The sequence below is a fragment of the Chaetomium tenue genome (assembly GCF_020726465.1).
Source record: "Chaetomium tenue strain MPI-SDFR-AT-0079 chromosome Unknown F5144scaffold_2, whole genome shotgun sequence".
In the NCBI taxonomy this organism is placed as follows: domain Eukaryota; kingdom Fungi; phylum Ascomycota; class Sordariomycetes; order Sordariales; family Chaetomiaceae; genus Chaetomium; species Chaetomium tenue.
Window position 1 is genome coordinate 3,630,101 of NW_027117330.1, and position 15,851 is coordinate 3,645,951.

Sequence of the window (15,851 nt, forward strand, 5' to 3'; positions counted from 1 at the left end):
GGGGCATGGGCCTCTCGCTAGAGCTTGCTAGCAGGGGCCAGAGATTGTGCCGACAGTTATCGGGCTCGGAGCAGACCTTCCTTGATTTTGCCTGCTTATCTTCTTGTCTGTATTTTTGTCTTCTTTTTCTCTAGAATCCCAAGCCATTGCTCGGGTACGACTAACGTTCGAGACCGGCGAAAGTCTCAGAGTAGTGCGACCAGTCATCCGTGAGTCGTCGAGGCGTTGACCCGTTGTCTGAGACACCTGGCTGGAGATCCGCTAAACAATGATCTTTTTTATTTTGGGCATCTCCATCACCTGCAGCGGCCTATCGTGGGCCCGAGTGGAAGGCCTCACAGGGGTTAAATCCTTGGTTCAGCTGCTTCCAAGTTCTTCATGATGGACGGTTGTGTTCTGACCGTCCTCTGCGTCCTATGAGCCGTTCAGCTGGCTTCTCAACGCAAACCCAGCCGTCGTGTAACGTTGGCGAATCAAGGTTCAGTAATCAACGCTCGGGGGGTGGTGGTGGCGGCCGACAGGAGAAATTCAAACACCTCGGGAGAAGCCGCTCTTGATGTTTCCTGGACTCGCCAACCACAAGACCAAGCCACCTGTGACGGGCGTTCATGGCTCGCCCCGTACCCCCAGCCAATTGTTGCCCACTCACTCCTGGTCCACCCCCCCGACAAGGAGGCCCTGCGCTGGGGCCGCGGAACTGCGAGCCAGCGTCCCCGCTACCTTAGCTCCCGCTCCACGGCCCGAAGATATGGCTCCCTGGGGTGACCTTAGCTTCGCTCCGAGCTTTCCGCCCTCCACACTGCAGGGTATATCAACAAGCCCGGCGTGTCAATACCGCTGCGATCATGCCATCACGGCCGAGATCGCCACCAGGATCTGAAGCTTGAAGCTCAGGAGGCGGGATGATGACATGCAGGAAAGCCACAAGCCCACCATCCCTATCCTACACTAGATTTTCAGAGTATCAACTGCCACCCCGGTTCCTCCTTTGGTCACACCAATGGGGCCCCACGGATAGTGCTGCAGGCAAGCGGCCAATTCACTTCCGTCAACCATTTCGTTGGTCAGGTGGAAGTTGCGAGGGGATCCGGTATTCCTACAAGGGGTTCGAACGTCAAGTGTCGACTCGACGTCAGGCTCTCAGCAAATTTGGGTGCCGATTACACAACTCCTCGGGTGGACATGGGTCACACGGGTCCGAAACCCGGCGACATATGTACCTCTCGTCGCGGTGCATGCCAATCATGCTGGTTTCGGTGGATGGGTGTATCGGCCCTGGTGTCTTTGGGGCAGCTGACCAAGCAAAGGCTCTCTCTTGGTCATGTCAACGGCAAACCACGCACGCAAACACACGAAGCCCACGTTTTCACTCGCCTCGGGGCTAATCTTCCGCCAGCGCTCTTACGCTAGTGTTAGCCACGCCATCGCTTCGGTTGACGAAGATCAGGCGTTCCCGATGCCGCCCGTCCAATTAACTATGAGGGATATCAAAGCAAGAATAGATTGAGGCCGTCGGGGGTCATCCCCATGCACGCGGACATGGTAGCGGTGAGTGAGGCTGCGGTGGCGTCACTGTCTCGAATTCAAGAGTATCAATGAGGAAAAGCGGTAGTGGGCTGGGCCTAGCCGTCGTTCCCGGGTGCGCTCTCACTTGCAACAATGCGGTGGGGGCCGGGGGGGCGGTGTGAACAGATGAAACACACCTGGTGCCGCAACGCGGTGTTGTTGAGTTGCGAGGCTGCGTGATGTTGACTTGCGGTCGAGCCCGACTCGGTAAACGCCCCCACGTCTTGATAATTAATGCTTGACTTTATTGGCGCTGAGGCTGTCCCCAACACCATGGACTAGGGTAGTGGGTTGTCCCAGCTGAGCCCAGGTGCCCAGCGCAGGTTGAGTCCAGCTGGGTCGTCGGGCGACCAGCGACGAAACCGGCAATGAACTGCTGAACCGAGCTCTCGATCGAGGCCGCGAATCGCCGGAGCTCAGATTAGCGGCATCGCGGCCGTCCCAGTCCCATGGTAGACATGCCCGGTAATCTTGTGGCTTTGGCTCGCCAGATCTTGTGTTGCATACCTGTGGGCGGAGATCCTGCTGGAGTCCGATCCTCATGTTTGGTGGTTGACCCCGGAACCCTGCAAGAGTAGCGTAACAAGGGAAATTGCTGGGAATAAAAACCGGGCATTGTTACCCCGGTGCCGATCACCCGCAAAGGGCATCTCCCGAAATCCTCTCGTCGGAAGGGGTGTTGCTTTTGGGTGAACGAAGGCTGGAATGCGAGGAAGCGGGTGGTCAAGAATGGTTTGCTGCAGCAGCAAGTGGTGCCAATGGCGCGTCGATCAACCTGGATGTGGAAACCCAATCTGATCACTACCGAGGAATCGGACAACCAGGGTCCTGGCGAACCAGTCTCGGGGTATTTCTCCAGGGATCTGATTTGTCGAGAAGCCACCTCGATGTGATCGGCCGGCCGATCGATTTTCGGATCACAAAAGCATCGCACACGCCAACGACACCCATAACAGTGTGAAATGACTGAGGGGAAAGATGGACCGCAAAATATCTTACCAACAAGGCGGTTGCGCCATAACTAAGAGACGGCGCAATGATGGTGATTTCTTGAGGCTCGCTCCGCGTTTCCTCGGGCATTCGGCAGCCTATCAAGGATATTAGTTGTGTCCATCACCAGGGAAGCGAGGTGCCCGTCAGTGCAGATCGGCCGCTTTATGTGAAATCCAGAAGGAGCTTCCCATCTCCATTGAGAACTCGCGTGTCAAGCCACCCTGTCCAGGAGGGGTAGCTGAAGGGCGGTGGCTCGACTAGCCTCGCTCGGCCTCGGTGACAACAACCGGGGCGGTCCGGAAGGGTCTAGCTGCTGAGATGACGAATGATTGACGTATAAATAATCATCCGACGTCGCTTGCTTTGAGTTGGACGTACAAGCCGTTATCTGAGATCCTCATGTCAGTCCAGCCAACACAGTCCGGCAACTTTCAGCAGACACCCACACTTTGCGGGAAGCCATTTGATCAGCACGGCCTCTTTGGCTCTTCAGCATCTAAGCACCCTCGATTTTCCAACCTTCAAAACCAGCTATGTGTCACGGGCATCCTCACTACCATTCGTGTGGCCACCAATCGGTGACGTGGCACTACTGCCCGTCGGCACTCATCGACTTGGAAACGGGGTATGAGACACCATGCCCGAATATGACGTTTGCCGCATCCCAATCGTCGACAGCAGCGTGTCCACTGGCAAACTGCGACTTTCGTAGTGCGGGGGGAGGCGGGTGGACTTGTTGCAAATGCGGAGGGCGGAACAGTAGCGGATGGTGCCTGAACGCGTCGCCCGAGCCGAAATGGGAGAAGAACTCTATCACAAATGAGTGGGAGTGGATGGAGAGGTGCGACCACGGGTGTTGTCGCAGCTGTACCAAAGATCGTAAGAAAAACTCCCATGACCGCACGCGCATGACTGGGTCGTCGCCTTTCCTCCCCTTAGCGTGTGTATTGGGCGGTTCTAACACATTCTCAGCTCAGGTTAGCTCTGGTGACGTCAACCGCAAAGAGGGCCGAAAAGGAAAAGAATCCAGGAGACACCGACAAAACACGTCATCCAGCTCCCCGAGCTCTGATTCAGTTGCTTCGTATAATATCGAGCTGAACTATAGCGGGAATGACGGAGACAGATCGTCCAAATTGTCGCACAGGAGAAGGTGAAAATGGCCTACCACAGTCAGCCACCTGGACAACAGAGGGTTGGTCGGGGAGGCCTATCTGCAGCGGGGTTTAAGTGTTTGAGAGAAGGGGGACGCAACGAACGAGGGGGGACTCAACGAGCGAAGGGGGAGGGCAACGAGCGACGGCGGAATGAACTTGGAAATCGGAGGCTTGCCTGGTTTAAGTCTTGTTAGTTATTTCCTTTCCGGGGCGGCGCAATGGTCAAAAGATTGGGAAGACTCGCAAGAGTCCGCGGCGGTTTGATCGAGTTTTGGGGATTGGGGGCTGGGACGTCTCTGTATTTTTGGTTGGAACGGAGAGACATCGGCGCCCAAATGCCTTTAGAGGGGGTTATGGTGGTGGAAGTATTGTTGCAGGTGTATTGGGGATTGTAGAAATAATCCTAATACTCGGGATAAACTCGAAGCATGAAAGTTGGTCGACCCGATTTGGGGCTTGTGTGGAATTCCCCATCGTCGTCTTTGAAAGGGAGGGAAGGGATATTGAAAATGGGGACAATGAAAGAATCAGAGGTGGCAGATAAGGTGCTTAGATCGGTGCCCCTCTATTATGTGAGTGACTCCTGCGGTAGTATGCTAAATCTTGAGGAAGGTGCGGGCGGTGCTTTGGTAGATGCATTGCAAATCGGAGAAGGAACAAGGTCATGGTCTCTGGCCTCTTATAAGGGACAACCGGGCAAGGCAGAGAGGTCCAGCGGCTACCCGATCCATTCGCAATGAGCCGGCACAGGCGGCTTGCACTTTCAAGTCCCGTGTTCTGATCCCCTTCCGAATATGAACCTTACGATAGGTAATCCAGAATCCGGAGGCAGCCAGAGAACCGGTTCATGCGCAGATGTGGTGGCCTTATCCTTGCAATTCAGTCGTATCACAAATCAATTCGGCCTTGGCGATCCACAGCCACCCATCCAAACTCACGGGTATCTCGAGCCCTTGGACTGTGAATCGTTGGTGTTTGTGTTCTTCGAGTTTCAGTTCGAGACCTGCCGGACCAACCTCGGGCGGGCGCATGCCAGCCCTGGACTTGCCCGCTCTGGCGGGCCCAGGACAAGCCTCTCAACGCGGTCATGTTTTAAGAAATATTATTCCGGCCTTTGCCATAATCTGTAGTCCAGCCAATGCATCGTAAGCTTCCAAGATGAGGGACGAGTCAGACGACCTGAATCATGAACGTGAAGCCAGCTACTCTGCATTGGTTACTAACAAGCGTCGGCACCCGAATTCGCCGAGTGGCTATATAGAACGAGTCATACGTGGAGTATGGCACACTTCCTAGGTACCTACCGTGGAGCGTAGTTACTCACCGAGGTAATACGCAATGAATGACCAGAGGTAGCCATACGGATGGCCAGGCCGCAAGACGTCTGTGGGCTGGCTTGGCAGATGGACGTCGTACAGGGAGAACAGACCGTGTGTGAAGATTATTCCCTCAGCCGTCTGGCTCGGAAATTGCAGAATGAGAAGAGGCGTCAGATCGCAAGCTGGAGATGCCTTTCCTCGGTCTTGGCGTTGTCCCGACACTTTTATCGCCAAGCCGGGTTTGTCCCCGCTGGATGGTGACCTGATAAAAATGCCACGTGCGTTCTTTGGCTCGCCGCAGCGGGGCGTCGCACCAGATCTTCGGCAGTGTTGCTTGCTCACATGCTCGGAACCGCCAGCAAGGTTCAAATCCCTACATGACTGCAGAGGTCATCTTCCGCTGTCCAGTCCGTCGGATCCCGCTGAGCCATGAGGCAAAACACAATCCGGCGGGGGTTTTATATGGGAAGACCACATGATTACTTTGTAATACCGTTCAACATGGTACACTTCGTATCCATATCCACAGGTGGCACTACTCGAAGCATCCCCAGTCTCCCCTAAGCCCACGGACCCCAGGGTGGAGGGCCTGACGGCCAATGGAGCAACATACTGTCGGAGAAAGGCTCCCCGCACGCCTGACCAAAAGGATAACTGGCTTCATATCTTCAAGGAACATTTTGCCGAGAAGGAAGCAGCAGCGCCTAGGAAACCCTGGCCGAACCGCCAATCTCTGCCCCCTCAACGGGCGTACACCATTCTGCTCCGCTGTTAGCCCCAGGAAGTACCTGTGTACTTTGTGGAACGTAAAACAACATGGGATGAGGCCCAATGAGCGTATTAATATACCCTCTTACTGTAAAAAGAATTAGAAGATATATTGTTGAAATGTGACCAGGTAAATTCTCGTTGATAACGTTTGTGATGGGTAACTAGGAATGACTGGTGTGATTAGGCACTGGCGCACTTGGGCGATGATCTGCTCTGACGAACCCCTGAGTCCCACTTTTAGTTGGGGGTTGACGCTTTTTGCGGCCTGGCCGCGCTGCCGCGGCAGCTGCAGCCCTCCCACATGGGCGTCCTGGTGTGCGGCGGTGCGCCAGTCTTCCCGGGTCATTCTGAGTGGTGCCACCTTCCTGCTTCCCTCCCGCCCGGCATCTTCCCCTTTGATTCATCGCCCCCCTTTTGCTCGTTCATCCCATACCCGAATCGACCGTGTGGCATTCCACAACGATTGACCAAACAACAGCGCCGACAGGCTGACAGGCGAAAGCGATAAGCGGCAAGCGACGATTTGGCAGGGTTTCCGCCACTGTGAGCGGAGCCAGCGAATTTCCACCCCTGGGCCAAGGTTGCTCTCAACAGGCTTTGCCTTGCTCCGGCGTTTCAAATCGGACAGCGTCATCAAGCCACGCTCCTCGTCAACAAAGCCAGTACGGAAAGTCCGAACACACGCTCGTACCACCGCCAGAATGCCTGCCTCGCTGGAGTCTTCGCGCCCGATCATGGCCCCTTCGGTTCGTCTTTTCCCTCGATGCCCGCCCCGTTCACCTCCAACTCACACACCCCCAAAACAAATCTGAAATAAACCCAATCGTCACTAACCACGGCCAAACCAATCCTCGCTGCCCAGACCCGCACCTCAGTCCGCTTCTCCACCTACAGCATGACCGCCCCATCCGTCTCCCCCACGGTGCTCAGCACCGACAGCGTCACCGCCGAAATCCGCCCCATCGTCGACGGGCTCGAGCGGCTCAAGAACCCGCACCTCTCGGAACAGCGCGTGTTCCTCAACGAGGAAAAGACAACCAAGCTCGCCAAGCTCGCCCTCGGCGCTAAGCTAGAGCGCGCCCTCGACCGCCGCATGACCAGCCAGGACGCCGTGATGCGACCGCGGAAGCCGTCGGTTTTGGAGGTCACTTCGGAGAAGGAGAAGATGTGAAGCAAACACGACAGTGATGGGGGAGAGCAATCCGGCCGACGAACACAGGCGTGGCATTCGGTGCCATGGTTTACGACAGGCGGCATCGGTCTTGGAAGCACACACCGTTTTTCTCTTGACGAGCAATCTACCCGTTGGAGGATCTCTGGGCCACGAGTTGTACGACGGATTGAAGCACGAGGGAAAGAGAGGATAGTGGGAAGGCTAGTTCATTAGCTGCATGATTGGGTTTTCTGCCTCGATTTTTTTTTCGTGTTCGTATTTGGGCATCATCATATTGGCATCGTTCTTGTTTCTGGGAGAAGATAACCGGGGCGTGGAAATGGGCGTCCATAGGAGGATCTAACGAGGCAGCGGAATTACGGAAGTACAAGATTGAGTGAAAGAAAGGATGCAACGCCCAGCGGGGGCCGGAGTTTATGAGGTCGTTGCACGACGGGAGCAGGTGGTCATGAGTTGGGTCAATATTCTGCTCACCGTTCAAAACAATTCCATTTACATCTTTCCTTGAACGATCCTTTCATTCCTGGTGCAGAAAGATCCCTTAACGCCTGGCCTAAAGGTTGAATGACCACCATAACTCGAAATAATAAACATGCTCCCCTCTCCCCCACACGACTCCTCTACGCCGTCGTCGCTATATCACACCTCCTATCTCGCCCACCTCTCTCCCAAAGAGCGGCCCCTCCTTGATCGGCCGCCTCAAGCATCCCTCTTAACCTTCTCCTGCTCCATCTTCGCATCCACCTCCTTCAACAACTCAATCAGCTCCTTCTCCTCGCCCTCAAACTCCAGCCCCCTCGCAACCCACTCCCTCGCCTCTGCCAACCGCCCCATCTCCACCAACGACCGCCCCCTCCTAAACCACGCCTTCGCATTCCCCTGCCTCTTCGCCTCGACACTCGCCTCCGCATCCGACGCCGCCTCGGCCCACAAGCCCAGGTGCATGTGCGCCTGCGCGCGGTTGCTGTACAGCGCGTGCAGCTCCTCGCGCACCAGCTGGCTGGGCTCCCAGGCGGCGCGCGTGAGCGCCATCTGCAGCCCCAGCGTGTAGAACTTGGCGGCTTCGCCGTAGCGCTGCTTGCGGTACTCGGCGTTGCCCGACTCGCGCAGCTTGCCGATGTTGGCGCTGCGTTTGGGGTTGACGGGCACGGGGGGCGGGGGGACCAGGTGCGGGGGGTCGAGGCCGTGTAGCGAGCGGTGCAGGGTGTTGAGGGCTGCGAGCTCGGCCTCGAGGGCGCGGGTTGCTGGGGTTTGGGCGGCCGCGCTGATGGCTTTGGATTTGGGGTCGATGTGGAGGGGGATGAAGTCGAAGGAGTCGAGGTCGGACATTGTGGCGGTGGGTTGTGTGAGAGCGATTGGGATGTGGTGGTGCTGGTGGTTATGGCTGGGTGGTGGTAATGGTGTTGGCCGGGGGTTCAAGAAATCGTGACAATCCAACGATCAGTGGAATTTCTGCGGCAGTAGAGGAGCACAAGCAACTATCAGCGGCTTCTGGTGTAATAAAGCCCGAGGTATTCCTGATGTGGCGTGTGGAGGAGTGGTTGTTTCCTCTGCATTGGGTTGATGCTGAACAATGGAGGCGCTCACGTTGCCAGAAAAGGACAGCTGTGAGTTGAACTGTCAACCGTGCAACCCCAGCACCCCAGTAAATTCTTATCTTATCGACCAAAAGTAAATGACTAAGCCAGCCAGTTGACGGGGCCGTGGGGCCCACTTTACCCCTGTCCATCGTCAACAAAACGCCCTCCTTCGCTTTGATCGCCCGCCCACAGGTAGCTCGGGCTATGCATACTACCGCAAAAACATCGAGTGACGCTATTCGACGGCAGAAACGGAGGATACACTCTGGGGTATAATATGATATCTAGGACAACCTTTTTTGTAACCCAAAACCAGCGGCTTCGGGTATGTAAACCATGGATCAGAGCGAGCCATCCAAGCCAACCCGCAAACGCCCACCTTTGGCAAAATTCCACCCCATACCCAGACCGCGACCCTATGCCCGTATTACCGAATGTAAATTCTTCTCTCTGAGGCGCATCCCACTCTATCCGACCAAGCTATTCCCTGCCAACGCCAGGTTTGGCTTTTGTAAACGTCTCTGGTGGCGTCCAATCTGTTTTCGGGGACGGGCTGGATATAAACATCTTGGAAATCCAGAAAAGCTCATGTTCCCAGCAGCCTGCATCCGGTGTGGTGGGAATGAAAGGCACTTATGTAGACGTCAGCGTCCATTTGGCTCTTGGAGGAAACGAAGACTCAACTTACACCTTTCTTTAAGATGCCCCACAACGCTCTTGATACAGTCGATCTGGTCCGGCTCAAGACACATCAATGCTGACTCTCCAACATTGTTCCAATTGAAGTTCATGAGATCGCAGCGCTTGAAGTATTGCCAATGAGCCAAGAGCATGACGGCACTATGATGAACCTCCTCGACAAAACCAGTGAGGGGGTCATGGAGGTTTCCGTATCGTGTATCCTAGAAACCTGTTAACTAGGTAGCCGCGGGGGGAATGGGGATCAGTATAAACACGTACGAGCCGCTTGTCCCCCGCGTTCTGTTTGGCATGGCGATACCGGTCTTGGGACGTGCAGGCGGCAAGATGGAGAAGCAAAAATGTGGCTAGAAAGACAGTGAACCAGGCTTCTTTGTTGGACGATGTGAGGAAGGCGTCGATTGTTCGGAGCACATCCGGCGCGAGCTTTTTGTAAATACACTCATATCGTATGCTGTCGAATTGAGCGACGATCATGCGTGATACGAGAACCCGACCCCGAAAAGGGTGGTTGGGCTCAGATATCGGGCTCAGCCCTAACCGCTCGTCGCCACAGAGCCATGCCGAACCTGTCCCATGCCCTAGACGGCACTGTGAGTGATGCAAACAATACATTGACTGAAAAGCTGGGATACTTACGTATCGCAAACCAAAGACGGACCATTTTGAGCAGAAATTCTTTCTGGTCCGGTTGTCTCTTCGCCCCTTTTGCTCCTTGACCTTGGGCTTCGATGACAACCTTGGGAGAGGTAGTCAGTATTCAAGCGAGCCTCGGGGGTTGGGTAGGAGGGGAAGGGGCTGGAGGTCCATACCGGGAGCGAGCGACATTGTTTTTCGATCATCGCAAAGACCTCCTTGACCATGTCATCTGAGTCCCTTACCGCCTCCGCCAGGCCATCGGCAGCATTGCAATCGATGTAGTCGTTGAACTTCTTGGCTGTTTCCTTAATGTCGACCAGGCAAAACGCACCAGTGTCTTGGTACCTATGGGCGCAGGTAGTATCATCAACCCGATAACTCCAGTGCGTCTTGTCGGTTTGGTTCGGACGAAACCGTCGAACTTGGAGCAGAATGGGGGCCTTGCAAAGGCCTTGTGTTATCTTAATGTCGTAAGTAATGCCGTCGCTGTAGCCGTCGATATTCACGATTCTGGTATGGTCGAACCGCTTGGTGTAGCCCAAACCACCCGCACGGTACACAACCATCGAGGTGACCTTGAACCGCAGGCAAGAGATGTAATGGATGGTCTTCTTGGAGGTTTTTCGCACCAAGAGGCAGCTCTCACACGGCGCGTCCGGGTTTGTGGGGTCTAGCTTGTTAGGTTTGCACTGCGACATGTTAGTTTTAGGAAGCATAACTATGCAAAGGTCATAGGGGAGTATCACTCACCCGGATCCGCTGATTATGACACCGTATGCAGGCGCCGATTTGTCGGGTATTTGACGTCTCAGTGCGCAACCCTTCATTGAGCCGACGCCGCTCCTTCCGGTTGCTCGCCTCTTCATCATCTACCTCGTTTCCGGGTCTCGGTGGCCCTTCTCCTACGTTGGCATGATGAACGTTCATCGGGACTCCCGCGGGAGTGGGTACACCCCAATCCCCGTTGGCCGGGGTCGGGGGTTCTTCTTTGATCCAATTTCCATCTTCCAACCGCTCGACAGTTTGGCCATACAGCGGAGACAGCCTCAAACTCCCGATGTTGAGCCGTGCAGGTGGGCTGCCATTCGGTGCAAGGTGGAGGGTGGCAGGTTCTTGGTACAAGGCAAACACAGTGGGGGGACCGTAGCCGCCAACCTGGTCAGGTTCGGCGCTATTCGGAAGAAGTATCGCGTCTACTGGCCCCTGTAACAAACGCAGATAGGGACCCTGATCACCTAGCGTTCTGGGCGGACCTGCTAGCTGTTCTGCTGCGAGAGGAGGACACCCGCTGTCCGAGGGAAAGGCAGCAAACGAATGAGGATCTGTTCCAGTGAGGATTGGCGGGGTTGGAAGAGAAGGGAGCTGATCATATGGTCCTGGCGGTTGGATGGTTGGCGCAGTCAGGGGCCAATGATAGGGTAGGGGCCCAGCGGCGGCCTGATCGACCGGTGAGGGAGGAAAGTCCCACAGCATGCGACCGGGGGGCGCCGAGGTAACTGGGCCCAATGGTGGCGGTGGGGCTGCATCAAATCGATGCTCGTTTGGCATCCAGTTCCCTCCTCGTGATGGGTGGGGGGTTTGGTCGAAGGCCGGTTCAAAGTGGCGGAATGGATACTCGTTGTCGGGGGAGTATGGGGGGAGGCTTGGCACCGCTAACCTGACGATACCGTGGGCGTTGCCCGTCCCCGCCCCATGCGTCACCCGCCCATACAATGGCTCGTTGGGCCAAATCAATGCTTCGGCCTGGACCTGGCTGGGGCTGACGTGCGCTTGGGGGGCTTTGGTGCGACGTTTCTTGGATGGCCGGGAATCCGCATGCGAGGCGTTGTTTGGTACCACAGGGATAGCGGCCTAGGTTGAGAAAACGCAAGGTTAATGAGGGCTCAGGGATGGTTCAAAGAGTAAAAGCAAAAATGAAGGAACTGGAGGTGCATTTACAGCTGCATGTGGAGACATCGATGGCGTTGCAACACTCATTGCTTCCATGGACGGCGCGTGTCCAACAACCGCCAACCAAGCGTCACCTCCGGGGCCTCCGGGTTGTCCAACCCCAAAAGGCGCCAGGCATGGCACGGGCAAGGCACCGCAGGATGTGTCGTTCCCGGTGCCGTGGCTCTGGATCGAGGCGGTTCCTCTCTCCGATTGGAGGTGGGTAACAGTATCCAGGTCGTCGAAGGTCGCGGTGGATGGGCCTGGAATTGCTTCGCAGCCGGTGTGGGTGGTACAACCGGAACAGGGTGGTGAGCTCAACATCCAAATGAGGCGAACGGCCCCGAGCCGGCCAAGGGCTCTCTCTCTCTCTCGGGAAAGTCTGCGCGAATCATGCCGTGGCCCAACGGCGTGTTTGACGGGCCACTGCGCAGGCGCAAGGGGTCACAAACCTGCAAGCGCTGGTGGACTGGGGGAGTTGGCGCAGGCTTCGAGAGGTGAGACCGGGGTTTTGGGGAAGGACGGGCCAGACAGATACCACCCGCCAGGTTGGTACCCAACGAGAGAGGATGGAGAGGAGTCGAAAAGCTGCCAAGCGATAAACCCTCAACGTCTCCCCAGGGCCGGAGCGGTGACGTGAAACGTTCACGCAAGGAACTTGCGATCTGAACCCTGCACAAGGCTATCACTCAACCCGACAGCACACAAGGTGGCACCGTTTCCGAATCCAAGACACGGCACCTCGGCACTCCCCCGCCTTCGAATCCTTCCGGCATGCAAGATTATAAAAGACTCGCGAATCGGGGCCATGGGCGATGAAAAACAAACGTTGGATTTGTGGTACCGTGGCTGATGCACGCCCGCACCTGCCTTCCTAATGAAATTTAAGAATTGGATGGGATGTCTATCGGTAAGTCGAGAAGGTGCGCTGGGTCGGAAGTGCCAGAAGATGCGATCGACCGGTGAACATGCAGGCTGCTGCTTCTGGGCTGACAAGGGCGCATGGGCCGCTCCTGCCCGCTGAGCTGAGAGAAAATCACACTTTGAGGGGTGTTGTGCTCCTCAGAATTCTTCGCTTGCTCAGAACTTGGAGGCGGTCATAAAAACAAGAGAAAAATAGACAGCAACAACAATAAAAACCACAAGCTGTCGGTGTCGGAGGCAGGGTAAAAGAGTGAATCCGGACCTAAGTATTTAGGGAGTTAACCTTCGTTTTTTTGCTGAGGATGACAAATGAGCTGTATTAAGACACTCGTGAAGAGTAAAACGGTAGGGAACGCGTACCCGCTCAGTTTAAGGTCATTTTACAGCTCCAGACTCCGTTTCCCGTGGTGTGATTTTAACATTGCCTTATTCCTTATTCCCACGAGTTCCATGAACGGGCGCAAAGCACATGCGAACCAAGCGCGTTTGTGGTCCCACTTCGAGTTGCCGACTAATCGGGCATGCGGGGTAAATTCACTTCTCAGTCAGCGATAATCCGATTCCGATAGCAAATCCCATCTCATCCTGCCTCCCCGCCTCCGACGCAACCCACCTTCACTGATGAATGAAGGAAGATGGTATGCATACCTACCAAGCACCTAGAGGGTTGGGTGGGGCCAGGGGTCAATAAGCAGAGCCAAGTTACACTACCAGACTACCTAATACTCACGACCAGCAATTGCCATTTGGACAAATCGCCTCCAGAAAAAGGAACAATACAAAAAATACCAGCTCGGCGCAACTCTAGCTCTCGGGAGAGTCGAGCGCTGACAGGCCATTTGACAACCTGGAAGTTGAAGTGCATTGGCAAAACCAGCCCCCGGCGCAGCCAAAATCGCAATGATCGATATGGAAGCTCATATGGCTTAACAAGATGGAGGACGGAGATATGCATGCTCTCCCGTGCTAAACATCTCGAAAACTGGCTTAGAGCGCAACATGAAACATTTTGGAAGATATCTAAATCATATACCATCTCTAGCCGATCCCAACATGGCGCGCTGTCTACACATGTCCATGGCCCCTAAATATACAGGGATGCCGCACGTTATTCGGCGTGCTGCCCACGTGCAAACTACCTAGGTACTAAGTATGCACATGGTCAATTCTATATGCAACCTCGCCTCGTTTCGTCACTTTCGCGGGCTGTATGCTATCCTTGTCAAGCGTGTAAGTTAAAGTGGCCTTCTTGGAGCTCGAGAAAATTGAGGAAGACAAGCTTGTTAGAGAGTCCCAGAACATTGACTTGGATACATAATGCTCAAGGGTGGGAGGGTTAGAGTTGTTAAGAAGCCAAACTGACAAATGAACTTGTCGTGGATGTATACTTGTAAAGGCAGAGTCAGCAACAGATCAAAAGCTCAATGGCGAAATACCGTTGTCAGGATTGGTATAACGGCTCTCAACCGCAACCATACACGGTTATGTCTCCATGTATTGTAAATATCAGTAGGTCGTTACGGTTTACCCCTGAATGTCTCTGTCTTAGTTCACCAAATTCAACACATGACACAACGCCGGGCTAGCCATACTCGATTATGAAGAGCAACCTTGGGTCACCTATCATCACCGTGATAACGATTTGACGGATATAATAATTCGCCTTCCATTTCCGCTATTAATGCAAGCCTGGTACCCGTGGCGGTGAATGCAAAGCGCACACAGCATCATACCAAACTCGTCAGCAGTTTCCACCCACCGACCGATCCTCTCCCAGTCAAGCCGAGCCTTTGCTCCCCAAAGTGATTTCGTAGCTGGCCCAAACATATCTCTCAGTTCCTCGGCGAGGAAGTTGGGAGCGCCGTTCTCGGCGTTGTACACGTTCAACGGGCAGAAGGTGAGATTTAACACGCTAGTCCCCGACGGCGAAGAACGGCCGCATCCATCGGAGATGAATCTGTTCTGCGTCGGCAAGGGGTAAGAGGTTCAAATTTGAGAAGTCTAAAGGGTTGTCCCCACGATTTTCGGACGTCGGAAATTGTACATGTACCGTGGGGGTCCGAGGAGTTGCCAGTCCAACGTGTGGCTATCGATTGACTAGGTACCTATCCACCACCGAACTCTCAGAAGCAGTATCCATGTAGTTCATCAAGTTGTTGGAAGAGATATAGGTGTCGCGATGCCTTGGAGCGGTGACAAGCTTTGCCGAGAAATGACATTCGGCGTTGTCAGAGAAGCTGGAGCATCTCGAGGCAGAGTTCGTACTGTTCATGATTCGAACGATACTGGCTCCACTGCTGTGGGCTCGGACTCCGAAGGTGATGGAAAGCAATCGCCTCTGAAATCGAAATGCCGGAAAGGAGCTCACTTTCTATTCACGCGGGCCTCGTGTCCACTGCGTGACGAGGTTCGTTCTTCGGGCTCACAAATGAAACCCCTTAAGTACAAAGGTACCCATTTGCCGACTCGGAGTCCCGAATCCCGTCGTTGTTTTACCATGGCACAGGTAGGTTGATATAAAATTCCGATGGGATTGTCATTAACATGGCAGAACTTGACTATCTTTGATGCCATCGACCGCTCCGTTGAAATTCGCATATCAACAACACTATGGATGTCTTGTTTCGTGGAAGTCTTTCTGGCCGCCCCCTAAACTGGCCCCGACACAAAAGACACTTACCCACAGGTTTCATTCTCGGCTGGAAAGAAAATGCTGCTCGCAATTCCTTCGAATTTATTGATGGTATCCAACGACGCAGACATTCAATAAACTGGCTAGTGCTGGCCGACCCGCGGCACTGGGCTGTGTGCCAATTTTTGGAACCGCCTTCTTCGCACCGGGGTTCTACCTCACCTTCCAGTCGGTCCTCAACTACCTCGGCGAGGCATATCTGAGGTATGTGGCAAGTGTCTTTGCTGGCAACACCTTCTTCAGGAGCTCATTCGGAGGAGTGCTCCCCTTGGCTGCGACACGTATGCTCCGGGCACTCGGCATCGAACGGGCCTCGAGCACCCCGGGTTTTATATTTCTTGTCTTAGCCCGCCTTCCGTTTATTCTAGTACGGCTGGCTCGGGATCTTGACTAACACGTGCCTCCAGT

The 15,851-nt window shown here is 54.8% G+C and overlaps 5 protein-coding genes across 5 annotated transcripts; 3 read left to right on the forward strand and 2 right to left on the reverse strand.

The window, feature by feature from the left end:
• Window positions 1-3,092: 3,092 nt before the first annotated feature.
• F5144DRAFT_484336 (uncharacterized protein) lies at window positions 3,093-3,716 on the forward strand (the record flags this gene model as incomplete). The annotated part of the gene is made up of 2 exons (XM_066785433.1): window positions 3,093-3,438; window positions 3,532-3,716. 2 exons carry the CDS (start codon window positions 3,093-3,095, stop codon window positions 3,714-3,716), a joined length of 531 nt encoding a protein of 176 aa, XP_066646907.1.
• Window positions 3,717-6,077: 2,361 nt separating this feature from the next.
• Window positions 6,078-7,465, forward strand: F5144DRAFT_618907 (uncharacterized protein). Its single transcript, XM_066791950.1, has 2 exons — window positions 6,078-6,552; window positions 6,669-7,465. The coding sequence occupies exons 1-2, from the start codon at window positions 6,508-6,510 to the stop codon at window positions 6,975-6,977; spliced, it is 354 nt and encodes a 117-aa protein (XP_066646908.1). The 5' UTR covers window positions 6,078-6,507; the 3' UTR covers window positions 6,978-7,465.
• Window positions 7,466-8,576, reverse strand: F5144DRAFT_563282 (uncharacterized protein). The gene has a single exon (XM_066788364.1). The coding sequence runs from the start codon at window positions 8,307-8,309 to the stop codon at window positions 7,680-7,682; it is 630 nt and encodes a 209-aa protein (XP_066646909.1). The 5' UTR covers window positions 8,310-8,576; the 3' UTR covers window positions 7,466-7,679.
• Window positions 8,577-9,040: 464 nt separating this feature from the next.
• Window positions 9,041-11,446, reverse strand: F5144DRAFT_484590 (uncharacterized protein; the record flags this gene model as incomplete). Its single annotated transcript, XM_066785452.1, has 6 exons — window positions 9,041-9,192; window positions 9,249-9,462; window positions 9,521-9,840; window positions 9,899-9,998; window positions 10,072-10,587; window positions 10,649-11,446. The coding sequence occupies 6 exons, from the start codon at window positions 11,444-11,446 to the stop codon at window positions 9,041-9,043; spliced, it is 2,100 nt and encodes a 699-aa protein (XP_066646910.1).
• Window positions 11,447-15,558: 4,112 nt separating this feature from the next.
• Window positions 15,559-15,831, forward strand: F5144DRAFT_451726 (uncharacterized protein; the record flags this gene model as incomplete). The annotated part of the gene is made up of 1 exon (XM_066784950.1): window positions 15,559-15,831. A coding segment is annotated over one exon (273 nt), but the record flags the coding sequence as incomplete, so codon positions are not given.
• Between the last annotated feature and the right edge of the window lie 20 nt (window positions 15,832-15,851).